The sequence below is a fragment of the Canis lupus genome, chromosome 38 (assembly GCF_011100685.1).
Source record: "Canis lupus familiaris isolate Mischka breed German Shepherd chromosome 38, alternate assembly UU_Cfam_GSD_1.0, whole genome shotgun sequence".
In the NCBI taxonomy this organism is placed as follows: domain Eukaryota; kingdom Metazoa; phylum Chordata; class Mammalia; order Carnivora; family Canidae; genus Canis; species Canis lupus.
The window spans coordinates 2,455,609-2,482,347 of NC_049259.1; the positions used below are offsets into that span (position 1 = coordinate 2,455,609).

The 26,739-nt window shown below is 42.5% G+C and overlaps 1 protein-coding gene across 2 annotated transcripts; it reads right to left on the reverse strand.

Annotated features, from left to right (window-relative positions):
* Nucleotides 1-313: 313 nt before the first annotated feature.
* On the reverse strand, nt 314-26,715 carry LEMD1 (LEM domain containing 1). Of its 2 annotated transcripts, XM_038586028.1 has the most exons (7): nt 26,576-26,715; nt 25,082-25,201; nt 24,343-24,465; nt 21,673-21,743; nt 14,199-14,279; nt 1,882-1,958; nt 314-925 (listed from the first exon to the last, which is right to left on the reverse strand). In XM_038586028.1, exons 2-7 carry the CDS (start codon nt 25,161-25,163, stop codon nt 727-729), a joined length of 633 nt encoding a protein of 210 aa, XP_038441956.1. In that variant the 5' UTR covers nt 25,164-25,201; nt 26,576-26,715; the 3' UTR covers nt 314-726. The 2 variants fall into 2 exon arrangements, with proteins under 2 accessions (XP_038441956.1, XP_038441957.1); XM_038586029.1 differs by lacking the exon at nt 14,199-14,279 and having other exon boundaries at nt 26,576-26,714.
* Nucleotides 26,716-26,739: the final 24 nt, after the last annotated feature.

The following is a 26,739-nucleotide window of genomic DNA, read 5'->3' on the forward strand; positions in this document are numbered from 1 at the left end:
CAGAGGAGCTGGATGCCTCCCCAGCTCTGCATGATCCCAGAGGCCAAGTTCCTATAACATTCCCTCACTGGGCATTAATTTTTTCAAACTTTGCTACATTTCAATGGCGAAAATGCTGTCTTGTTCTAAATTGTTTTCCTTTCATGACCTGTGATGCCGGATAAGGCTTTGTGTTTGCCAAACCATATGCATTCCTTTTTTTGTCAACACCTATTGGGGGCCTTTCCCATAGTTCACTCTATCATTGGAAGCGTGAGGCGAGGCAGGACCTATGGCTCACCACCATAGTTCAAAAGAAAAACACCAGGCATGGTTTTCTTTTCGAAGTATGCTTCAGATGTGGCAGCGCTTTTAATGATGGCCAGCATGCCGTCATGTGGGGAATTCCTTATCCTCAAGCTCTTTGATGAGAGTGTCTGCTTCTTTACCTTGTTTCTTTGCACCTTGGATTCTGGATTCAGTTCATTGTGACTTTTGGCATTTCCTTCAACCTCCCTGGCCTGTTCCCTTATCTCGAAACATAAGTGGTGAACTAGACAGTATGTAAGGCCCCATTGGCTTTGAAATCATGAGCCTGGGTAGGGTTTTGTGAGAGCAGCAGAGAGGAAAGCTACCTGGCTATGGGGCTGGGCATCCCTTTTTCAAGCAGCCTTTCTGTCCTTCCCTGCAGCAGGACGGCTTAGAGGCATGCTCAGGTGCTCACTCATTGCTCTGTTCCTAAAGCACTTAGCCAAAGAACGGCTCCTTTTCCACTGTTATGTAGACAAATATCACAATGATGAAGATGCCAAACACAGCAAGCTTCAGGCCCACTGGAAGAATTTCTAGGTTCCCGAACTCAACACTCCTGTTCACCGGGCAGTAGTCTGTTTCTCTGATGCAACTCCATCCTTCGAATCTGGTGTTTGATGCTCTGTTAGGAAACCTGTGAAAACATTAGTGGCTCTTAGGGTTGTGTACAGCGATGACTCAAGCACCTCCTTAAAGAATGTGACCCTTCACCCCCGGGGAGCAACCATGGTGGGGCTTTTAGGGAACAGCCCTCTACTTGTTTAAAATTTATGCTGATTTCGACAAGTGAGATTAATGAGGTATCACAGGGATATGAGATCCCTAAAACCCAAAAAAAGCATTTATTTAGTATTACCACCCACTTGCATAGCATCTTTCAATGCTGGCCCAAGGTCTGATTCAGGGAGCTGCAGAAACTTTGATCCCCATTGGGAATGGGTGCAGGTGGATAGGGGATACCAGTACACACAGCCTCTCCTTCCTCTCTTCACCAATGTGACTAAGGAGTGCCCTTCAGGGGTGAGATGAGAAGTGCTTTTAAAATCTGCTAATGTTGGTTTAAAAGGTGGTACTTTCTGAACTCTCTTAGGGAGACTTTTATGTACCCACTTGTCTAATCCTGGAAATCTGCCTAACTTTATTCAGAAGTTACCGAACTTTCCAGGAGACTTTACTTTCTGAACAACAAATAAAATGGTCTGTCTTGAGCTCTTTTATCAACTACCTTTTCCCTTTTTTCCCCCCTCTTTCCCTATTTCCCAGGACACACATAGGAATAAATGTCTCCATGGGACACCTGGGCGGCTCAGGGGTTGGGTGTCTGTCTTGGCTCAGGCCTGATCCTGGAGTCCTGCGATAGTCCCACATTGGGCTCCCTGCATGGAGCCTGCTTCTCCTTCTGCCTATATTTCTGCTTCTCTCTCTGTCTCTCATGAATAAATAAATACAATCTTTAAAAAAAAAAAACAAACTTCTTTCTCAACAGATTCTTTTCAGCCGTAAGCCCTTCACAGAAATCTGAATAACAAAAATTTCCCCAGGAATTATATAAGACAACAACATCCTCTCATATGCTAGGAAAAGCATTACCTTATTCCCTCAGGATGCTTATAAGCCAGGTAGTAGATATCTAGGGCTTCTGGGTTAGTGTTGGAAGCCTCGAGTCTCTAATGAACAGAAAGAAAATATCAAGAAGAATTTATTTTTCCAATGTCTTGTACAAAAGACTTTATTATTTTTTTTATTCTAGAAAAAATCATATAATCTGAGGGTTGATATGGAAGTTTTTGGTACATTAGGTATTTAGCCACCTCATAACACAAACTTTAAGCTTCCTTTACTCAATAATTAGCAAAAATGTTCAAGTGCCATGGAGTAATATTTTACTTCAGTGACTCATACATTAACAATAGGCACATTGGTAGCTAGGGTCACATGATGTGAGTAGCATTCTGGTCTTAAATATCAACTCTCTGTTTTGCTCTTATTTGAGGGTTTTTTTTTTTAATTTTTTTTTTATGACCAGGCATCATTTACAAAGAATAAAGATATTTTAAAAAACAAGTTGGCGGGACGTCTAGGTGGCTTAGAGGTTGAGCATCTGCCTTCGGCCCAGGGCCTGATCCTGGAGACCCGGGATCGAGTCCCACATCCGGCTTCCTGCATGGAGCCTGCTTCTCCCTCTGCCTGTGTCTCTGCCTCTCTCTCTTTCTCTGTGTCTCTCAGGAATAAATCAATAAAATCTTAAAAAAAAAAAAGTTGCACCTGGTGGCTCCGTCAGTTGAACGACTGACTCTTGGTTTCAGCTCAGGCCATGACCTCAGGGTTGTAAGATTGAGCCCCATAGGGGGCTCTGTGCTGAGCAAGGAATCTGCTTAAGATTCTCTCTATCCAAAAAAAAAAAAAAAAGATTCTCTCTATCCCTCTCCCTCTCCTCCCACCCCTGCAAGCTCGCTCTCTCTCAAATAAATAAATAAATAAATAAATAAATAAATAAATCTTTTTTTTTTTAAAGATTTATTTATTCATTCAGAGAGAGCGAAGAGAGAGGCAGACACAGGTGGAGGGAGAAGCAGGCTCCGTGCAGGAAGCCCGATGTGGGTCTCGATCCTGGGTCTCCAGGATCACACCCCAGGTTGCAGGCGGCGCCAAACCGCTGCGCCACCGGGGCTGCCCAATAAATAAATCTTTTAAAAAATAAAATTAAAATAAAAAGCAAGTTGGCTATGGACAAAAACAAGAAAGTAATTTCTGAAAATGAAAATGTCATCTCATAAGAGGGATAGAAATCTGGACCAATCACGTTTTATTTTCTTTTCCCAAAACTTTCTTTTGTGTGGTTATATTTCCAATATAGTAAAAAAAAGGATAGCTCTCTATGCCTTGGTTTCTCCCCATGAAATAGAGTTGTAAAGATTAAGTGACTTAACACATGAAAAACGATTAAAAGATCTCCTGGCACATAGTCAGCATTCAGTGAATGCTAGCAATAAAGATTATGACCATAGTCATTATTATGAATTGTGTGTTGCTGTTTTTCCTCCCGCATCTGGTTTTCCTTGATTGTCCATTTGTGTTTATGATTCAGGCCTCAGCATCCTCAAATGTCTGCAGTGTCCAGGCTGGGTGTATTGTGTCGGCAGGTCTGATGATGTCAGCCCACGGTGGGTGAGGAGGGCATGGCCTGGTGTACCGTCATTTAAGGCTGGTCACCCGCTTCCCAATATAGGCTATGGGCGTCAAAGCAGCTACGGCCTTGCCTTCTTAAAGAAGATGTTCTTAACAGTGTTTTAGTGATACCCGAGCAGGGCCTCTGCTGATGGTGGGAAGCTGTGCACAGCACAAGGTGCCATCCAAGGAAGCACTGTGCCCAGAGCAGAGGTCACAGATTACATACCTCTACGATTTCCTGGAAGAGGGGGACTCTTGAAAATTCCCACCAAGATGGCATGTGGGCTACTGGTGGTTTGCTTACTGAGAGATGCTCCAAACTATTTTCTTTTTTTTTTTTTTTAAGATTTATTTATTTATGTATTCATGATAGACATAGAGAGAGAGAGAGGCAGAGACACAGGCAGAGGGAGAAGCAGGCTCCATGCCGGAAGCCCGACACAGAACTTGATCCCAGGACTCCAGGATTGTGCCCTGGGCTGAAGGCAGGCGCCAAACCGCTGAGCCACCCAGGGATCCCCTTCAAACTATTTTCAAGGGCGTAGTTAAAATCTTTTATAAGCACATTCTTTTTTTCAACCTTTTTAATTACAGAAAGTTTCAAGCATATACAAAAGTAGACAACAGTATAATGAGCCTCCACGTACCCGTCACATGCAAATTCTTTTTAATTCTCTTAAATGTAAAAATAGGTCTGTTAAATAAAACATTTGGGGTAGAAGTCTTTTGCAAAATCAAATTATAGGATTTCACAGCTCTTAGGCAATCAAATGCTCCCTCCCTTCTCTTCTCTCTTGCCATAAGGTTTAGGTCTCTGATTGCCTTTTCTTTCAGAATTTCTTTCCTTTACTATCATCCACATGTAAAGTTCTCCTACAGCATGTAAAATGTGGACATTTAGATTTTCAAAAAAAGAGTAATCATGGCCTATCAACTTGACTGTGCAGCCATCAATAATAATTATAATTATAAGGTTGGGGAAAGGGTTATCGATCACAGTAAACAGCATGAAATTGCATGTACACAGTGGTGGCAACTGGCTAAACTCATACCACACACACACAAACAGGATCTAGGGAGAAATATAAACAATGAAATCAGTTTTTGTTGTCAGGTGGCATGTTTGTAGTTGATTCATTTTTCATTAAAAAAATTCCCTTAAAGTTGTTAAATATGGTTTTCATTATAAACACCATTTACAATGGAACTAAAAAATATTGGTGTTCATTAAAGCAATGGCTTAGTGGGGGTGAATTGCACCCATGGGGGCAGCCCTGGTGGCGCAGCGGTTTAGGGCCGCCTGCAGCCCAGGGTGTGATCCTGGAGACCCTGGATCGAGTCCCACATCAGGCTCTCTGTATGATGCCTGCTTCTCCCTCTGCCTGTGTCTCTGCTTCTCTCTCTCTCTCTGTCTCTATGAATAAATAAATAAAAAATCTTAAAAAAAAAAAAAGAATTGCACCCATGGGGGAGCATAATGCTCCTTTCTCCCTATTCCTAGCTAGAGCTAGAATCTGCAAAGCTGGCTGTTTCAAAGCATTCACGGCTGGGGGTGGGAGGGATATGTGGCCGCCTCTGCTTCCCCACCCTCCTCACTACACCGCTGGCATTCAAGTCAGATAATGACACCCATCCACATATTTTGATCACAGCTGTAGTCATAATAATTCTGAGATATGCTAATGCAGTAAACAATGAGTGTGTTAATACTATCCTAGCTGACACTTATATAGTATTTCCAGGCACCACTCTAGGCATTTTACATCAACTCATTTAATTCTTGATACCACCCTATGAGCAAGGTGCTTTTTTTACGCCTAATTCACAGATGACAAAAACTGAGGCTTGGAGAGTTTAAGTCACGTGCCCTTGGTCACACAGCAGGTGAGATGGTGGAGCCAGAATCCAAACCAGGTAGTGTAGTCTCAGAGTCCCTGCTCTTGATCACCCTGCTGTCCTGCAGAGGGTGGATAATGCAGCTTTAACTAGAAGAGAATTAGAAATACCGAGTTCTGGGATCCCTGGGTGGCGCAGCGGTTTGGCGCCTGCCTTTGGCCCAGGGCGCGATCCTGGAGACCCGGGATCGAATCCCACATCGGGCCCCCGGTGCATGGAGCCTGCTTCTCCCTCTGCCTGTGTCTCTGCCTCTCTCTCTCTCTCTCTCTGTGACTATCATGAATAAATAAATAAAAAATCTTTAAAAAAAAAAAAAAAAAAAAAAAAAAAGAAATACCGAGTTCTGAGTGTCTGTTGTCTTGGGCATTCAACATGCCCCGGATCCATGTAATCTTTCTAACAGCTCTGTAGTAACCATTTTCTAGATGAGAAAATAGAGGTTTATTTTATTTTTTTTAACTTTTATTTTATTATTTTTTAAAAGATTTCTATTTATTTATTCATGAGACACACACACACACACACACACAGAGGCAGAGACACAGGCAGAGGGAGAAGCAGGCTCCATGCAGGGAGCCTGATGTGGGACTTGATCCTGGGACTCCAGGATCAGGCCCTGGGCCAAAGGCAGACACTAAACTGCTGAGCCACCAGGGAGTCCCAAAAATAGAGGTTTAATGGGAGTAAAACTATCTGTGCAGGTTATGCGATCAGAAAAGGCACAATTACGACTTAAAACCCCCATTTTCTGGCTCCAGTGACCTGTATTTTTGTCTTGTAATATTTCTATTGGGGAAACTCATCATGAAAAATATAGTGAAAACATATTTCTAGGGCACCTGGGTGGCTCAGTAAGTTAAGCATCTGGCTTTGGCTCAGGTCATGATCCCGGGGTCCTGGGATCAAGCCCCACATCAGGCTCCCTGCTCAGTGGGGAGTTTGCTTCTCCCTCTTCCTCTGCCCCTCCCCCTGCTTGTACGCATGCTCTCTCTCTCTCATTCTCTCTCTCTCCCTCTTTCTCAAATAAACAAAATCTTTAAGAAAAATCTTAAAAACGGTTTTCAGTCATTAATAAATGATCAAATCATTAATTAATTTCCTGTGGGAGTAACACTTGTAGCCATCTGATCTCTTCTTAAATATTTGAGATGAGTTGTTTTTTTTTTCCCAAGATTTCTCTAGGTAGACTAATTTTGTGCTAATTCTGGCCTACTTATTATATCCATTGAATCCAAAAATGGAGCGTGTGTGAGATATTATGTCCTATTGTATTACAGTGAACTACAAAACCTTGGGCTATATCCAGAACCAGACGAGTAAGAATCATTTTGTTTTCTCATTCAATCATTACTCATCAAAAAAATGTATTTGGTTTTTGAAAATGATCCACCTTGACTAAAGCCATTCATTTTTGTGCACGAGGAAATACGTTTGTTTGCATTTCCACAAGGTGTATGTTTTACAAGGTCAACCCAAACCTAGCCAGAGATGTCACAGCCTGACACCTGCAGTTGCAGGCAATCAGAGCAGCGGTGCCAGGCTGTGCGGTGGGCTGTGTGCCCTGCTGTCTGACTTCTGCCCCACTCCTTTCTCTTACTCTCCCAGGATTTCTTACTGTTGGCCTCTGGGGAGGCAGGAGGCAATGCTGTTCCTGGGGGAGAGGACAAAATCCTCTCCTAACTGCAATGTGTTACACTTTCCTAATCACTCTATTTGGTGGATGCAGTTTTTCAAATAGCAGCTTATATTACAGAACCAGATATTCTTTTACCAATGGCTGGACAAACTGGTAGTTGTGAACCTGCTCCCAGGCAGGAAAAACCTTTTGATTTAGATCTCTTTAAAATTGAATTAACTTCAAATCCCTTTATTGACTAAAAAGGATTCAGTTAATAAAAGATTCTACAGTAATTTCAGACTCTTACTTCATTGTTTTTACCTCATCCTTGATTTAATAAAGCTCTCATTTTCAACATTGTGCTCTGTTAACCTAAGTTATGATTTTGAATTAATTAAAAGCCTTCTAAAATAATCTCTACCACATTAACAAAGGAAAGGTTGAAGATCATCACCATTTCTGTGTGTGTGTGTGTGTGTGTGTGTGTGTGTTAAAGGGAATCTTTGGGGCGCCTGGGTAGCTCAGTGGTTGAGCATCTGCCTTTGGCACATGTCATGATCCCGGGGTCCTGGGATCGAGTCCCATATCCGGCTCCTTGCATGGAGCCTGCTTCTCCCTCTGGCTGTGTCTCTGCCTCTCTGTGTGTCTCATGAATAAATAAATAAAAATCTTAAAAAATATATAAAATAAAGGGAATCCTCTAGCAAACCAGGAATAGAATGGGAACGTCTTTAACTTGACAAAAAGTGTCTTCCAACACCTATACCAAAAATCATACTTAAAGGTAAAATGCTAAATGAATTCCTTTTAAAATTAGAACCAAGGGAAGAAGTCTTATTATCACTCTTACTTAATACTGTAATATAGGGGTCTTAGTCCAGTGAAACAAAACAAAACAAAACAAAACAAAACAGAAAAAATGAAAAGTATACAAACTGGACTAAAAAATTTACAGAAAAATTATTATTATTATTATTATTATTATTATTATTATTTTTAAAGATTTTATTCATCCAAAAAAAAGATTTTATTCATCCATTACAAGAAACAGAGAGGCAGAGACACAGGCAGAGGGAGAAGCAGGCTCCCTGCGGGGACCCTGATGCACGACTTGATCCCAGGACCCTGGGATCATGTCCTGAGCCAAAGGCAGGCGCTCAACCACTGAGCCACCCAGGTGTCTAGAGTGTCTGCTTTCGGCTCAGGTCATGATCCCGGGGTCCTGGGATCGAGTCCTGCATCGGCCTCCCCACAGGGAGCCTGCTTCTCCCTCTGCCTGTGTCTCTGCCTCTGTGTGTCTCTCATGAATAAATAAATAAAATCTTAAAAAAAAAAAAAGAAGGTGGAAGCTCAACTGCTGAGCCACCCAGGCGTCGCAAGAGTCACTGTTATAAGGTCAATATGAAAAAGTCAATTGTGTTTCTCTATACTAGCAACAAACCATTTAAACAGATTTTTTAAAAGATACTGTTCCCGATAAGAACAAAAATTAAAAACCTAACACAGCCACCTACTAAAGCTAACAAAAAATTAACATGACCTACACTGAAAATATTATAAAATCTTACTGAAGGACAAGAAAATTTAAATTAATGTAAAGAACATGAACAGGAAGACTCAACAGAATAAAGATTTAGCTCTTTCCAAATTAATTCTTAAAGTCAATAAAATTTCAATCAAAATTCCTATCTGAATTTTTCATGGAACTCGATAAGCTTATTCAAAAATTTATGTGGAAGGACAAAAGGACAAGTAAAATTGAGACATTACTTTAAAACAACAAGGAGGATGGGGACTTGCTCTGGTAATTACAACATTCTGCTCTGGGCATAGGCTGGACAAACTGATCAGAGTAGAGACCCCGTCATATCAATCATGGCTCTTGTTTTCTGGTTTATGATGCTTTGACATCTTGGAGCCTTGCTAGTCCTAGAGAGAATGCACATGAGCAAGCCTTTCAGAGGCAAGTCAACTAACCCCAAATCCATATCCCCAACTACCTCCTTTGTCTCTACCATACCGAGTCAATATTTCCCCTGCTGTAATTCAGCCTAGGGCCAGATTGGCCAACTAGCAACCACCCCTGTAGCCTGGAGCTCATTGGAATTGTTCAAATGAGCCAATCCTAAAATGCTTACCTTGCCTGACCAATTTCTTCCTGCAAAACCCACAATAAAGTGGGATGCCCATACTTTCTCCTCACTCTCGCCCCCTGCCTGACTCTGTAGTTCCCCCACATGGTGCTGGATGCCATGAATTCTTTCAATAGTAGTCTCCACGTCTGTCAACTTACTATACCTGAATAAAACAAATCCTGGGGACATTTCAAAACATTCGTGTATTATGGAAATCTGACATATGGCAAGGGCTAACGCTGCAGATCCAAAGGACAGACTTCAAAAATGGGACTGGGAACAAGACGGGATAGATATGCTTCTCGCAATCCTGCTGAGTATTGCTCCAAAACCTGGACAGTATATATATCAAGCAGACAGAAGACGACGCTGCAAGGTGGTAAGAAGCAGAGGGATGAGGGACCTGGGCACCCGAGGAATGACACATGGTGAGTGCCTTGGGTCTTCTTTTGACCTCGCACATCCCAGATGGGAGTCCTGGACAAGCTAGCAACCTGAAAATGGGAACGGGTGCAAATGAAAAAAGCCCCCAGAAAAGTCAAAGATGGGAAAGGAGAAGGTGGCAGCCAAGTGAGACAGAAGGCTTTTTTGGGGCAGCCCGGGGGGCTCAGCGGTTTAGTGCTGCCTTAGACCCAGGGCCTGATCCTGGAGACCCGGGATCGAGTCCCATGTCGGGCTCCCTGCATGGAGCCTGCTCTCCCTCTGCCTCTTCCTCTGCCTCTCTCTCTATGTGTCTCTCATGAATAAATAAATAAAATCTTTAAAAAGAAAAAAAAAGAAGAAGACTTTTTGACAGTAGCTACTCTACTCTGGCCAGACAGCCTACCCTATGCCCACCGGCCCGGGTGCAGGGGAAGCCTGGACTACCACCCCCAGGTGTGGTCACCAGTGGAGGCTACTTGGGAGCCCACAGGGTGCACAGACCAGGGTGGTGATAGCGGACCAGTGGGGGACCTGGACTTCTAGCCCCACTTGACAGCAAAGAGAAAGCACTAGTGTGGAGTCTGAGGAGGCCTGCTTAAGCAAAAGCAAAATTAAATAAGATCCAGAGGAGCCCTTGGGTGGCTCAGTTGGTTAAGTGTCTGCCTTCAGCTCAGGTCATGATCTCTGGGTCCTGGGATCAAGCCCCCCCGCATCAGGCTCCTAGCTCAGTGAGGAGTCGGCTTCTCCCTTTCCACTACTCATGCTCTTTCTCTGTCTCTCAAATATAAATAAATAAATAAATAAATAAATAAATAAATAAATAAATAAGATCCAGAGTCTCATAAATGTCAATAAACTGAGATAACACAAATGTTGGAATTATCTGACGAGGATTTTAAAGCAGCCATCATCAAATGCTTCAAGGAACAATACAAAAAGGTATGTAACAAATGAAAAAATTATTAACTTTGCAGAGAAGTAGAATATATACAGAAGGGCCCTGTGTAAGTTGAGAAGTGAAAAAAACATATCCAACCATCAAAGTAAAAACTCACTAGATGGGCTTGACAGAAGAATAGGAAACACAGAGGAAAGAATCAATCTACTTGAAGATAGAACTGTATAAATCACCCACAACAAAGCACAGAGAGAAAATGGAGGTGGAGGAGAAGCATAAAATACAGATAAACAGAGTCTTGGGGAATTACAATAGAAGATCTAACATTTGTGTCATCAGAGTCCCTAAAGGAGACGAGAATGAGGTCAGGCTGAAAAAGATATTTGAAGAAACAATGGCTGAAAATTCCCCAAATTTGGCAAAAGACATAAATGAACAGATTGAAGAAACTGAGTGAATTCCAAACAGGACAAATGCAAGGAAATCCATGCCAAATATACATCATAATCAAACTTCTCAAGACCTTTGTGCATCAAGAGACATCACCAAGGAAGTGAAAAGGCAATCCACAGAATGAAAAAAAAAATTGCAAATCTTATATAACAGTGTAGCTTTCAGAATACATAAGACTCTTACAACTCAACAATAGAAAGACAAGCAACCCAGTTAAAAAATGGACAAAGGGCTGGGTTAGACATTTCCTCAAAGAAGATATACAAATGGCCAGTAAATCATGAAAAGATGCTCAGTATCATTAGTCATTAGGAAAATGCAAATTAAAACCACGCTGAGATACCATTTCACATCTTCCAAGATGGTTACTAAGAACAAGTTGGTGTAGAACGACAAGTGTTGTCAAGGTATGGTAATACCGGATCCCTTGGACACTAGTGTGAATGTACAATGCTGCAGTTATTGTGGAAAATGGGTTAGCCATTACTAAAAATGTCAAACACAGAAATACCATATCATCCAGCCATTCCACTCCCAAGTATATATCTGAAAGAACTGAAAACAGGTATTGGAATACTTGTCCTTGAATTTTTTACAGTATTACTTTTCCCAATATGCAAGAGGTGGAAAACAATCTAAATGTTCAGCAGCAAATGAATGAATAAGCAAACTGTGGTCTATGCATACAATGGAATGTTATTCACTCAAGCACTAGTACAAATACATGCTGTGATGTGGGTGAAGCTTGCAAACAGTCAGCTGGGTGGAAGGAGCCAGTCACAAAGTATCACATCCTGAATGTTCCATTTATATGAAATATCCAGAAGAGGTAGATCCACTGAAACAGAAAGGAGATTAGTTGTTGTCAAGAAGGGTTTGAGGACTAACTGCTTAATGAATACTGAGTTTTATTTTGAGGTACTGAAAATGTTTTGAAACTAGATAGACGTGGTGGTTTTCTGGCACTCTGAATGTCCTAAATGCCAGTGAATCATGCATTTTAAAATAGTAAATTGTATGTGAATTTAATCTTAGCAGAATTTTTTAAAAAAGATTTTATTGATTTATTAGAGAGAGAGAGAGAATGAGCTGGGAGAGGCAGAGGCCAAGTGATAAGCAGACTCCTCATGGAGCAGGGAGCCCACTGCGGGGCTTGATATCGAGACCCTGGGATCATGACCCCAGCCAAAGGCAGATACCTAACCGAATGAACACCCAGGCACCCTCATTACTATTTTTTAAAGGCATCAAGGAAAGAGTGAAAAGATAGGCCCACTGCGGGATGGTAATGGGGGAGATTATGCATGTGTGGGTGCAGGGAATAGATAAGAAATCTCTGCACCTTCCTCTCAATTTTGCTGTGAACCCAAAACTGCTATTAAAAAAAAGCCCAGACTACTAGAAGATATGTACTGAACTTATGACCAACAAAGGATTAGTATCCAAAATATATAAAGAGATCCTGTAAGTTAACAAGAAAAAGATAACCTAATAGAAAAAATGGGCAAAAGACATGAACCAGCACTTCACAGATGAGAAAACACAAATGACCAACAAACATATAAGAAGATGCTCACCCTTATAAGCAAATTATTATAATGAAATACAACCTTATACTTACTACTTGGACAAACATTAAGTATGGCAATACTAAATTTTGAAGAAGATTGTGATGGAGCTCTTTATACTGCTGGTAGGACTGTCAGATGGTTCAGTCACTTTGTAGGGCAGTTTAACATGATATCTAACGTGGAAGAGGTCTGTATCCTTGATTTTCTAGCAATTCCACTCCTAGGTGTATTCACTCAAACAGAAAAAAATTATTGCACATGTATGCAATGGGTCACATACCACGATGTTTGTAGCAGCATTGTTCATATTAGAAAAACTTGGAAAGAATACAAATGTCCAATAAATAAGGAATGGATCAATATATTTTTGCAATAATTATATAGCCATGCAAATGAATGAACCAGCACAAAAATATTGGGAGAAACGCATGGCATAATGCTGAATGATAAAGGGAAGTTATAGAAGATTACTTACATGATTTTATTTATTATTTATTTATTTATTATTTATTTATTTAGCTGGAGGAGGGGCAGAGGGAGAGAGGGAGAGAGAGAATCCCAAGCAGACTCCATGCCCTGTATAGAACCTGATGCAGGGCTCAATCTCACGACCCAGAGATCACGACCCTAGCTGAAAATCAAGAGTGGGATGTGTAATCACCTGAACCACCCAGGCACCCCATGGTGATGTCATTTAAATAAAATCTAAAATCAGGAGAAACTAAAGCTTGTGGATACTATAAAGGAAAGGAAAAGAATGAAAAGAAAATTCAGGATAGTGTTTACCTTGGGGGAAAGGAAGGAATGGGAATATGATCAGGGAAGTCTACATTGGTCTCCAATGAAATTGATTTATTTTTTTTAATCTCTGGGGTGGGAATCTAACTGCTTATTGTGGAATTCTTTATACCTTTTTAGATGCATAAGATATATTATCATAAGTCGTCAAAAAATATTTTCAGGTTTGAATTTTTTTCCATCCCCTTGGGCAAATTCCAGGTACCCTCCTGCATTTATATCAGCCCATTTGAACCGCGCTGGGCTCTGTACCAGGGCTTTTACGTGTGAGTGGAAGGGTCACCAAAGAGTGACTCATGTGGGCTCCAACTACAAAGCAATCATCAAAAAGAAGCCTTGGCTTCCATGGGAGAACAGATGTCCAGGAGTCCTTCTGCGATACCAGGGAGAGACACTGGGAGGAGCTGTTTCACTGCTCAGGTGCCTGGTTGCTTTTCCTCCCCTTTTGGCAGCCTGATCTAATGGAAAGGGCAGTAGAATGGAAATTAGAAGACTGGGAAGTCCACTCCCTATTTTTCTGCAACCTATCTGTGTGGTCTTGGGCGAGTCATAATCCCTCTCGGTCGGTTTCCTCATCTGTAAAATAAGCCATACAGCCTCCTTCAAGATGCCTTTGAAATAGGGAATTCCGTGGTCAGTAATTACAATAAATCAAGCCTGGGCTCATGAAGACGAATATTGCCTGGTGCTTATGAAACCTGAGCAAATCCCAACATACTAACATAATCTGGGGCTCTCACATGGGAGGTACAATGGGAACCTCCTCTCCCTAAAATGGGTACATATAGCTATATACCCATAATGCAAATGATAAATTAGCTGAAGTCCAGTATGGTTATATTTGGAGGTGAAAAAGAGAAGCTGAATTTTCTAAATAAATTCATATTTTCCTATAGAAAGAGAACACCACTGCTCATAATTCAGTTCTATGAAAATAAGTTTACCTTTATTATCATGTTATCACTATAATCAGAGTTTGATTTCATTATCTCTTCCTGCTGCTCTTGTATTTCAAAAACTGGGTTCTATTACACAGAAAGAATCAGCAAGTAGTCAATAAGATAAAGATACATTGATTATTAAGCATATTTAAGCACATCTACCAGGAAGTCAGTATTTTTATAGGGAGAATGTTAAATTATATTCCTTGTAAAGACAGCATTTAGCTCCCATTAGCACATGTTACAGGTAAGAACAGAGGGCTTATTAAGTAGTTATAGAATATGTAATTTACTCTTCACTTTGACCCAAGTGGAATATACAACTCCTACTGGGAATAAGGATGTTTTTCAATTGATTAAGAAACTATTATAGCGATGTTTAACATCAGGTCTCCTAAGCACAACTCAACTCAAACTGCACACTTAAGTAGTCCTTTAATATATATTCCCTTGGCACCTTGGGCCTTCCGATGGCAGCACTTGGGGTAGGCAATGCAGATGCTAATATTAGGTGTACAGGGTATCTTATCAGCAATAATAGGAGAGTGAAACCCTATTAAGTTTTGGCAGATATGGGGATCCCTGGGTGGCACAGCGGTTTGGCGCCTGCCTTTGGCCCAGGGCGTGATCCTGGAGACCTGGGATCGAATCCCACGTCAGGCTCCCGGTGCATGGAGCCTGCTTCTCCCTCTGCCTGTGTCTCTGCCTCTCTCTCTCTCTCTCTCTGTGTGTGTGACTATCATAAAAATAAATAAATAAATAAATAAATAAATAAATAAATAAATAAATAAATAAATAAAAATTAAAAAAGTTTTGGCAGATATGGAAACCGATCTCAGAATTGGAAGGGAAAAAGAGACATGAAGCTTTCCTTCCCTTCCTTCCCTCCCCTGGGTTGTCAGTGTCTCCTGTACTGGAAATGGGGCAGAGTGTCAGCATGCCCAGAGGCCAAAGAGATGGAGTGCAGAAGGCTGCGTGTATGGAGGGGGTACTGGGGTGCCTGGTGGTTGAAGAATGGGAGCGGTAGGAGAGGAGCCAGCATGAAGGCATTAGCATGCCCTGTGTCCAAGGATGAGAGACAATGAGGGGACGGCCACATGGAGGGGTTGGCATGTCCAGTGGCCAAGGAGGAGGTGATGGGGCTTATGCAGAAGAGGTGGTGGCTATTACGATGGGAGATTGGTTACAGTGAGAAAAATTTAAAAATTGAGCAAAAATGTACATATACTGAAGATAATGGAAGCCAGGTTTCTCAGTGTCACAGGAAGGGGAAAGGTTAGGAGGAACACTGAAATATTGGGCTGGAGATGGAGATGAACATGGACTCATGGCTTTTAACTTCATATATAGAGAGAAAGAGATAAAAATAGTTACAGACATCTATGCGTATGTGTACATATACCGACGTTTATTTTTTAGCTCTATTCATTGAGAGGGCCTTGGAAGCAATGACTGCCCAGCAGCAATGAGCTCCCTAAAGGCCTTGACTTTGGTTTCCAAATCTCCAATAAAAGAAACCAATGCTCCTGCGGCAGGTAAAGCACAAGAAGGGGCTTAAACATCTTGGGTCAAAAGTTAAGAAAATCCCTAAGGAGTAATGAGGACATGTTAAAAGGACACACTATCCATTCTGAAGGAGCTCCTACTGGCCAAATCTGGAACAATTTGTGCATTAAAATAATATCAATGAATACAATCTCCTGAATCATAAAGAATCAGTAAGTCCACGCTAACACATATGAACGAATGAATAAATGGGAAAGGGAGATCTTCCTTACAGTAGAATGTCAACTAATAAAGAAGAATAAAATAGAAAATCTTTTTATTTATTTTTTAAGTAATCTCTCTGCCCAGTGTGGGGCTTGAACTCACAACCCCGAGATCTAGAGTCACATGCCCTACCAACTGAGCCAGGTACCCTTAAATATAAAAAAATCTTAATGGGCCACCGTCATAATGGAAGTGGAATCCATCAGTCATCTGTGGGTGCTTGGGCTAATGGATGAGGCTTGATGAGGAACACTATGTTGGTATCATTTCAGAATAATTCCCTACGAAATATCATTCAGTTACAAAAGGAAAAGTGATGGTTTTATGGAGAAATCTGACAGACACCAACTTTTCCAGGTGATTTAGGTTACCATCACCACCAGTGGAACAGGATGACATTGTTCCCTGGTGTGATGCTCTGAGAAGAGCATAGCACTGTGTCTGAGAAATTTCTGCCCAGAATTCAAGGCCTCTATGAATAGTCAAAAGGAAAAATCACCCTACAAAATGAAAGCCTGTACTTTTTTAAATAGTCAAGGACATGAATGACAGGGAAAGATGGAGGCACCACTGCTTCAGACCAAAGAAGGCTGCGGGAGAGGCCAAGTGCATTCCTGGATTGGTTGTGGACCAGAGAGCAGAAAGACATTTTGGGGACAATTGGTGAAATTTGAATGGGGTCTGAATATTAGGCAGTAGCACTGAATCAATGTGAATGTCCTTATTTGGATCATCACATGGTAGTTATGGAGGAAAGTGTCCTGTGGGGGTAGACAGAAGACATGCAGGGGAGCTGGGGGACTTCCTGTCTATAGTTGGCCCTCAATTGGTTCAAAGATACAATGATAGGGTGCGTGTGGGGGCACACACACACACACACACACACACACACGCAGAGCAAATGTGGTAAAAGCTAACCGCTGGATAATCTGGGTGAAAAGTAATATGGGAGTTCTTTATTTTTTTTTAAAGATTTTATTTATTTATTCATGAGAGACACAGGGAGAGAGAGAACCAGAGGGAGAAGCAGGCTCCATGCAAGGAGTCCGATGTGGGATTCGGTTCTGGGTCTCCAGGATCACGCCCTGGGCTGAAGGCAGGTGCTTAACCGCTGAGCCACACAGGGATCCCTGGGAGTTCTTTATGCTAATCTTACCACTGTCCCTAAGTTTGAGGTTATTTCAAAATAAATTATTTTTTCAATGTTTCAAAAGGCAGGGGAAGGATTTAGCATAAGATTAAGAAGGAGTCCTATATAGTAGGCAGTCATATATGATGTTTTTTCTTTTTAAAGGCTGGTCTGCCTCCTTCAACACATAGCACTTACAGAGAAGAGTCTTTAATTATATCTGTTTATTTAATTATAGACATATACTTGTGGGCACGCTGATAAATCCTCTGCAGTACTTAGGAGTTCAATACTGAAGATTCAGTTGCCATCGTATTATTTTTCACTAAGTATTTTTGCTTTGTTTTGTAGATAACTAAGTATCATGCTTTTTTACGTGATAGTATTGATGATAGTAGTTCGTATTGTACTCGTACGGCCCTTATGACATGCCATCACTACTCCGTCTTGCATGTTTTTTAACTTAATCCTCCAAATGATCTGTGATGTCAGGCCCATTATTATCCTGATTTGTAGATAGGAAACTAAAACATGGAGAGGTCAAGTGTCTTGTCCAAGTCGTGGCAGAGCTGGGATTTGAACCTAGGCAGCCTGGCTCTAGAGTCCATATTTTTGATACATCTATTCTCTTTGTTTCCAGACTTCCTTTTTAAATTTCTTCAGGGCAGGAACTAGGACTCCTTTCGCATCTATTTTCTTAAAAAAAAAAAGGTCTAGAACAATGCCCAGTAGAGATAAAACAGTTGTGAGCTCACAGGCTGAGACCCGAGGTAGAAGCTCTGTTGCAACCATTCCCTGGGTGGTCATCAATTCGCTGTGCCCTAAGCATTGTCTCTTGGGAGAATAGGGTAAGGTATGTCTAAGAGACAAAAGAGATGGTACAGAATAAGAAGTCGGGGGGGGGGGGGGGGGGCGGTCATCTGCATGATATATGACAACGGCTCCCTTCAGTTCCACCAACAAAGACTGAATGACTGTAACTCCCTCCATACACCTGGCACTGAATTCAATGCAGAGGATTCAAAGCTGCAGGTTTTCACCCTCTAAGGTTTATTTCTTTTTTTAGAGAGATTTTATTTATTTATTCATAAGAGACACAGAGAGAGAGAGAAAGAGAAAGAGAGCAAGAGAGAGAGACAGGCTCCATGCAGGGAGCCCGATGTGGGACTCGATCCCAGGTCTCCAGGATCAGGTCCTGGGCTGAAGGTGGCCCTAAACCGCTGAGCCACCCGGCTGCCCACCCTCAAAGGTTTACAACCTGAATCAGCAAAAGCTCTTAGGCAGAGGGTGGGAGTTGGGGCAGATTGAAGGAGCAGATTGCTAGGCTCAGACCCACAGAACACACTTTTAGGAGCTCCTAGCGGAATGTGTAGACTAGGTGGCGAGATGAGCGAGTTGCCCGGGCTTCTGGCAGAGAGGAGCATGTATGTTCTGGGAGGGAACAAGGAGACACCAAAAGGGCCGGGAGCACTCAGGAGCACTCAGGAGCACACAGCTCCCACGGCCGGAAGCCCTGTGCAGACAGGAGTGCACGTGCAAACACCTCCACCCCAGAACCACTCTACAGCCCAGGGTGCCCAGATGCCCTGGTTTGCCAGACAGTCCTGTTTGATTCCAGCATCCCTTCCAGGAGTGTCCCCTTTCATTCTCAAAAACATCCTGTTAGGGGTGTAAATGACATGATCGCCTTGCCTTACTCAGAGGTCACTCTATGCAACCTGACATTGCAGATCATTTTGCTTCCCCAACGCCCCAAGTCCCATTTCCCCCTCTTTGGTAGAAGGGACTTTGAGCCTGAGATACACACATTGGCTTTCCTGCCTACTTCATCACTGGAAGCACATGCTGTGCCTGGAGTCCATCTGATGAAAAATAAATCCCCAATTAAAAAAAAAATATTGGCTTGACTTTCTAAGTGGCCTTAATCTCCAAAGCAGTGGGCTGCATATGTGATCTGATAAAAGACACACATAGCAGGATGAGAAAGCGTCCAGAAATAGATGTAATCCAAATCTCAAAGTGGTCTGTATTTCACTGGAAACCCTACTAGGATAAGAGGGAAATGGGTGTTCCTTGGTGTTTCAAAGAAATGTAAATACTGCCTCTCCAGGTACTCAGAGGACAGTTAGGTACACACCACTGCTCTTAGGTAATTAAAGTCTATGGTGTTAGACAAGTGTCTCCTAAACACCCCTTTTAGCACCTTTTACATGGAAATTTAAATGCTTATTTACATTTACTTCAGAATTTAAAGTTGAACAGATGTCTTGAGGCCCTTCTGAGAATCAGAATGGCTTATATAAATCCTTCAGATCAAACCATTTCAGGCCATCACAAACTTTCTATTTAATTCTATTGCCAATTCAAAATATTGATGTGGTTTTATTTCAGGTTTATGTAAAGCAAAGACTGAAGGGCATCGGTCCCACCCCATACATTTTAAATACTCAGGTTGCTTCTTCTCCCCTTCTGTGTCTGCAGGAACTAGACAAAGAGGTGTTCTGCCAAAATGAGGCTTTCTGAATGGCAGAGGATTCCTTTGATTAGCCCTTTGGAAGATTTTTTAAATTCCTTTAGAAAATTTTATAAGATATCAGAATTACTTCATCAGATTTGAATTGTGTTCAAATGGGAAGCTAAAGCTACAGTCTACTACAGGACCGCGTACTTGGGGTTTCCTTTTCATTTCTTGAAACTCAGTGAGTAGTTGAAATACTAGACCATATTGGCAAACTAACCTGTTTGTTGCTAGAGCTGTTTGGTGGTTTGATGAGGTGAGCTCTGGGCTCCTGCTCTGTGCAAGAGCCTATGACAGCTACTGAAGGGGATGCACAGGCATGGCCCTGGAGTCAGTCCTTAAATAATCAGAGGATTTTAACCAGAAGAGAAATGGGCTGCGGGAGGGAGGGCGGGAGGAAAAGAACTCCAGGCATAAGGAACCACTGAGGCAAAGACACAGGGAAGGAAATGAGAGAAGTGGGAAACCAGGAAAGAAATTTCTAGGATGATGAGGGAGTCTCTTCGTGGTGTGTGCTAAGTTTGCACCTTGTTTCCAGGCAGAGGAATGATGCGACTCAAACTCTGCTTGTACATCTGAACTGGAATTGGGAAAGGTTAGAGGTGGAGGTTGGTCAGGAGGATATTACAATCATTCCAGTAAAAAAAATAAAGACTTATATGGGGGCTCCTGGGTGGCTCAGTCGGTTAAGGGTGAGACATGACCTCAGCTCAGGTCTTTGATCTCAGGGTCCTGAGTTCAAGCTCCATGTTATCCAGTGTGGAGCCTACTTTAAAAAAAAAAAAAAAAGTGATATGGGTGCAAGCTAGGATAGCAGAAAGGAGCAATGGATTTTTAAAAATCATAATTCAAATCCATTGGCAACTCTTTATTTGTGAGGCCATGAGCCGGGGCAGTGGGAAAATGGTGAAACCATCAAGGGAGACAGAAGCCACAAATGGCAGGTTTGGGGTAAGCAAAAATGAGCGTGGTCCTAGAGGTCCTCTGTGTGAGGAGCTGGGAGGTAGAGACTGCCATGGGGAGAAGGATAAACACCCTTAGGCAATCTAAGAAATGTTCACCATTATAAGTAACCCTGTGTGCTATGGCAGGAAGGAGGGGAGGAAGGGAAGACAAGGAAAAGGAAAGAGCTTTCCAGAAGGTGGCTGGATGTATAGGCCTCTGCCTCAGGGGAGGGGGCCCATGTGGAGGATTCAGTGTGGGAAGATGACATGAGGTAAAGGGAATGGGGCAGGCAATGGAAATGATGCAGAGCAGGAGTTGGGGCTGGAGACAGCTCTCACACAGGAGCCAAAAGACAGAGTCAGAGTGAAAACCGTGAGAGGTGCAGAACCAGGAACTGAGCGAGGACAGTATTGTTGCCATGGAAGGAGACCCAGGCATCTCTAAATACAGAGGGACAGTGGTCAGAAGGCTGAGAAAAAATCCCTGGGGTTGACGTGAACTAATGTGCCTCATTCTAGAGCTTTCCCTTGGTGGCCTTTCACCTGGCAGCCACCCTGTAAGGTAGGTACTGCTACTAAGTTGCAGTAGGAGTTTACGTCTGTTAAGTGACTTCCCCCAAAGCCCCAGCACTAAGCACGGGGAAGGACAGGGTCTCTCAGCCAGCGAGGCCTCACGGCAAAACCTGTGACCCTCACACACTTGGCCACTTGCTTCAACATGGCAGTGAGGGTGGAAGCCAGGACTCAGGGTCGGGGAAAACAAAGGAAACAGGAGCTGCTGTTCATTCTCCACTGCTCAGTGCTCCCTATGATGCAAACCCTGGGTCGGGGAAATGGGAAGGGAATGGCATCTGGGGGGTAGCTGCAATTTCAGGGCTGGCTGGGAGGACCCTGTTACTCTGGGTCATGACCAGAATGTGGAAATAGCTCCACAAAACAGAAACCTGCATTAAAATTAGCTGCTTTAAACTAGGATTTTACCCCTAGAACAGAATGTAGTGACTTGCTAGTTCCTTTCTTAATACACAGGAGGAAAAAAAATACACAGGAGGAGCACTATTTCCTATATTTAATATATTATGGGTAAAAGTATTCATGCATTAGAATTGTACATACTTTTTTGAGTGCCTTGTTTTTTTCTGATGAGAGAATGATATTTCCTTTCAAAATGATAGTGACATTAAGCTCTGGATCATGGAAAACAAAAGGAAAATAGGCCATGAGAACGTAAGAGCTAGAAAAGGAAGTCATCACCAATCTTGGGGGGCACTTCTCCCCATTGCGGGGCAGAAGAATTTTGTGAGGGCATCTCTGCAGTGGCCTTTGTGCAATGTACTGAGGCCTACCTCTGGGGACCTGTGAGGGCTCCCCGACAGGAGGACTGTTGTATTGGTATGGCTCTGAAAGAAATACATAGCTGAGCCCAAGCTGGCTGCTCCTCTGGGAGGCTGTTTTCAGCCTGGTCCTTGCCCCTTTGCACCAGCCGCAAGCCTCAAGCACCTCTGAATGTCAAGATAGGGCAGGAGGATTTTCTCCTTCTGTGTCTGAAGAAGCCCCCAGAGGAGGGAAGGCCAGAGTTGCGCTAAAAGGCTTTAAAATCAGGCAAATGCCAAGGACAAGAGAGGTGGTTGCTCATCAGCCCTTGGCTTCAGCCTGTGGAGAAGCATTTTGATAAACTTGGAGCAATCATGCGCTGTTGCACATTCAGCAGAGATGTTAGGAGGGGATTTTAAATGAGCTCTCTGATTCAAAAATACTTGGGAAGCTTGAAAAGAGGTTCAATCATTAAAGCTATGTCCAGTTGGTGCCAAAACAATGAGTGAAAATGAGAAAAATCAAACCTACCCATTGTCTGAATAACCTAAAGCTTAGCCTTGGGTCTGAACTGGCCCTGGCCACACGGTCCCCATCACGACCCCACTCCAGGACCAGGTGTTTCTGTGAAATGCTCAGCACTGAATCTCCCCAGGACCTTATCAGTTCTATGGCAATCCCTTCATTCTAATGGCACCAGGGTCTAGGAGGCTCCTCCACTGAGCAGATTCAAATGTCTGATGATTCAGACCTGACCCAGAGAAAGCTGTCCTTTCCTACTTGACCTAACCACCATCCACTGACACCGCAGAATTGCACTACAAGGCAGCGACTGAACCAGAGCTTCCACCTCTGACCTGAATGAGCTAACATCAGGTGGACACAGTCTGTAAAGCAATGGCAAAGCTTACAAACTGAAGGGCCCATTTTCTCCCAGCCTGGGTATAACTTCCCCTCTGGAGGGCTACGTGCTGGGAAGTGGGAGGACTCGACCTGTGACCACAACAGCTTGGCTGTACAGCTTTGACTCGCAGTCCTGGGCAGCTGTGAGCAGTACGTACATAAACCTTCGTCTCTCGAATCTTCCAACCTGGCACTTCATTTCATCAGAGGACTGGTCTAGTCCCTGATCACATGGGATCACATGCAGTCCAGGTCTGGGACAGGACTCTGAAGATAGATAGCCCCCAACCAGAAAGGGTCTGGTCTTAGGGGATGGTAGGGTCCATCCCCAGCCCTGCTGCTCTTTCAAATGAGGTCGGCCATGCGTGACTTAGGGAAAGCTCTCAGAACTTGTACTACCCTCCAATACCAGGCACCACGGGGGATTTTTCAGAGGGCCCTAGGCACTTATCTTATTTGTTGAACTATTCACTTGAACTGTATGAAATTGCCATTTTTGTCTTTTTTTTTTTTTTTTTTGCAGGTCAAACAGAGGCAGAAAGTTAATGTGTTCATCCTCACAGAAATTGTGAGAAAAGTTTAAGACATGTGATGGGAAGAGCACAATTATGAGAACTAGACCTGGGTTCAAATCTCAGTTTTGGCACCTTCTTTCAATAAACATATCCTGAATTCCCGCTCCATGCCTGGTACTGTGCAAGGAGTTGGCCATGTAGTGGTGACAGAGACAATGGACCTTGCTCTTCATAGCACATTCTGGACACATTCTGGGCCCGCTTCCTAGCTATTGGATGTTGGACCAGTCACTTGACCTCTCTGAACTTCAGCTAAAAGTGTTGTGAGGGTTAAATGAGATATTGCACATTAGGCAGGAAATGCATTGGTGACTATCAATGCATGGTAATTCCTGTTATTTTACTGTGACTCATAGAGGACTCCTAATAAAAATTTATTTAATGAAACAGCCTTGGGATGGATTGCAGGAATCTTCAAGCCCACTTTGTACAGGAGAATGGTGTATATAAAGGGGGCAGAGGCCATTGGACCAGAAGCTCCTGGATCCCAGAGACCCCAGCTCTGCAACTACCCTGGGGCCCAGAGGAGACCAGTTGTGGTCAGCTCCCATGGAGCCAGGAGGGCAGGAGGCATAGAGGAGTTCAGAGAGGTACAGTTTGGCTCATCTTTCTGAACGGATTTGAAAACATTTAATCTGAAGAAAATAATTGTCAAATTTATTGATAGAGGTAAAGCAGAGGTTGGTGCCTCAAAGGAGATGTGGAAATTCCCTGCAGGAACTTCTGGTTTTAGAAATCAAACACAGATTTGGACCTGGTTAATAAGAGGACATGCAAATTGACCCCCCACTCCCCACAGCCCAGGGGAGTCACTGACATGAATATGGACATGGAGTCACAGATTCCTTTTGCAGGCCAGGAGCCTATTCTCCAGGCTGTTTGTGGGCAAACAGGCCATTCAGACATTACACAGGTCACCCCGCATAGCATTTCAAGCTGCATAGATCATCCCAGACAAGATATGAATAAGCGCGCAGTGACTATCTGACGGTACCTTCACTGTCGTCATCATCCTGAGCTCTGTCCAGCTCGCAGGGTCCATTCATCACAGTTGATGCACAGGGAGGCGAGACCAACAATTGCACTAACTTTTTTTCATACACTTTTCTGGTGGAAGCTGAAGAAGAATGTGGAGAACAGAGTAAGGTATTCCGTCTGTGAATGCCATCTCTCCGCCTCCGCCGTATTTCACCACCCAGATCCTTATTCTTGCACCTTACATTGTTGGTTAATTACGGCTTTGACAATCAGGTCCACCCCACAGCTACTCAACGTATTCCTTTCCTTCCACAAACACTTAAGGTGAGGCCTCCTTGGGTTAGCCAAGGAGGCGGGCATTGGATACATCTGACAGTAAGACTGACAAAGTTGCACATCCTATCTATTGAGAGTATAAACAGTAAGGACATAAATAGTTAACAGTGCATATACTAGGAACGAAAAAAAAGCAACAGGGTGATATAATCAAAAGTAACTGGGTTTTCCTTGTTGGGAAAAAAAAAATCCTTTCTCTATGGCACCATACTTAGTAATTTGTGTGTAGCATCTAGGTATATTTATCACTTCTTTTCTCTTTATGGTTTTCTGTGTTTAAAGAATTTTTTTTCTATTTCCATTTTGATGGTTTTTCTTTTTTTATTGCATATGTTCCTTCCACTGTAAATAATTTTAAATCTTTGCAGGTAGTTTGTAAGTGAGAAATGACCCGTCTCTAATATTTGCTGCATACATACGTAATATTGGGCCAGGTGAAAATCCAAGCTTATTAAGTTCATTCTGTAATTCATAATCACTCAGACTCTTCACATCCACCATGGTGTGATAGGGGTTTGGTCTCTTTCAGACAGTGGAATCTTTGAAAGAGAAAAACATTAAATTCATTAAGGTAGCCTTGCAAATAAGAACTTTCCCAAAAGTCCACAAATGTGCTTACAACCCCACCTCTCCATTTTTGGAGGACTAATCCCCAAATCACCATTCCCTGCCATAAATCTTTCTTGGGTTTAGGTTGTCTTGATGCAAAGCTTTGGGTGGGTGTCACATTCCCCAGTGTCTCTGGGGTTGAATTATTTCTAACTTTTCTACACAGCTAATGTGAGAAAAGTCTTCCGCACCAAATGAACACATGAACAAATATTTCTATCACTGCTTAGGAACTCTAAGACTCAGACTCTGAGAAGATAAGAAGTTAATTAAATATGAAAGAGCTGAGAGAGATTTTCTAGTGAGTTAAATAAAAGTTATTTATCCCTGCCCTCCTTTTGATGAGAGTACAGAGAGTCCAGAGCATTCAGTTATTGCAAACACTAGTAGTTTTCACACTTGTAATTTAACTCAGAACATAACGAGATGGTAGTTTTTAATTAACCGCCAGCAGACTTCGTAATTGCTGAATTGGCATTTGAAAAAAAGCTATTCATTCTCTGGCACATAAATTGATTTATATAGGCTTACACAAGTCTTGATTGGCTTTCTAGCCCTATACCAGCCTCAAGTTCAATCAGGTTTATTCACTTGATCCCTTTATCCTCTCAAAAGGACTCCACTACCTACTTAACAAAAATCTTGAAAAAAGACGCGTTTGTCAAATCTTTCAACGGAGATTTGTAATTTAGGAGTTTATTGTACCTCACTTCTCTCATGTTTCCAGGCTTTTTAATATTGCGGTGAAAACTACCACAAGACGATCGCTCAGCATAAGAGGATCTGGACCATTTTTAAGTAATGACTTTGCCTTTATTGGTGATCAATCAATGTCCAATTAGAAAGAACATTGTATACAAGCTAGAAGAAGCTGTGAGTTGTCATGTATAACAGGGTTGTTGGAGAATGCGTCGCTTTACAGTTTTCCTCCATAAAGCTACACTTGGACCAGAATCACATTCTGGCACACGGTTGGGGTTTAGTAAATGGAAGTTTCCTTCTTTTCTATGTGGGGGAAGCTGAATTACCATTCTTGGCCCCTAGTAAACAACCTAATATAGAAAGGAAGAAGACAATGCGCCTCAGATTTTTTTTTAGTACTATTATCATTAGAGGCTGGCTAAGACAGATCCTGTGACATTTGTTCTCGAGAACAGCTGTCTGTTGTTTCACCACCTTCCCCAGAATAACCTCCAAAAGAACCCTCATCAATTTCAAGTGACACTAGACAATTGCCTAGAGGGAACACACATATGGAAGAAAAATATTCAAATGGAATCCAACTGGATGATTAATCCACTTACCCCTTTACATGGTTGTCTAAAGTCTACGCAGTTGAATTGGTTACTAAAGCTGGGGGAGTTTCACCTAAGGGTTTTAGTAGCAACTAGTCCCTTTTTGCCTGTTACATATTATGGTAATCACAATACGGACAGTGTGACATCAGTAAACCCCATAGCAACAGACT

Excerpts from the sequence above, each read along its gene's own strand:
- LEMD1 (XM_038586028.1), bottom strand. The coding sequence starts at position 25,163 with ATGGTGGATGTGAAGAGTCTGAGTGATTATGAATTACAGAATGAACTT. Across the intron at positions 24,466-25,081 it reads TTCACCTGGCCCAATATTAC|CTTCCACCAGAAAAGTGTAT; the intron begins GTATGTATGCAG and ends ATTCTTCTTCAG. Across the intron at positions 926-1,881 it reads AAGCATCCTGAGGGAATAAG|GTTTCCTAACAGAGCATCAA; the intron begins GTAATGCTTTTC and ends ATGTTTTCACAG.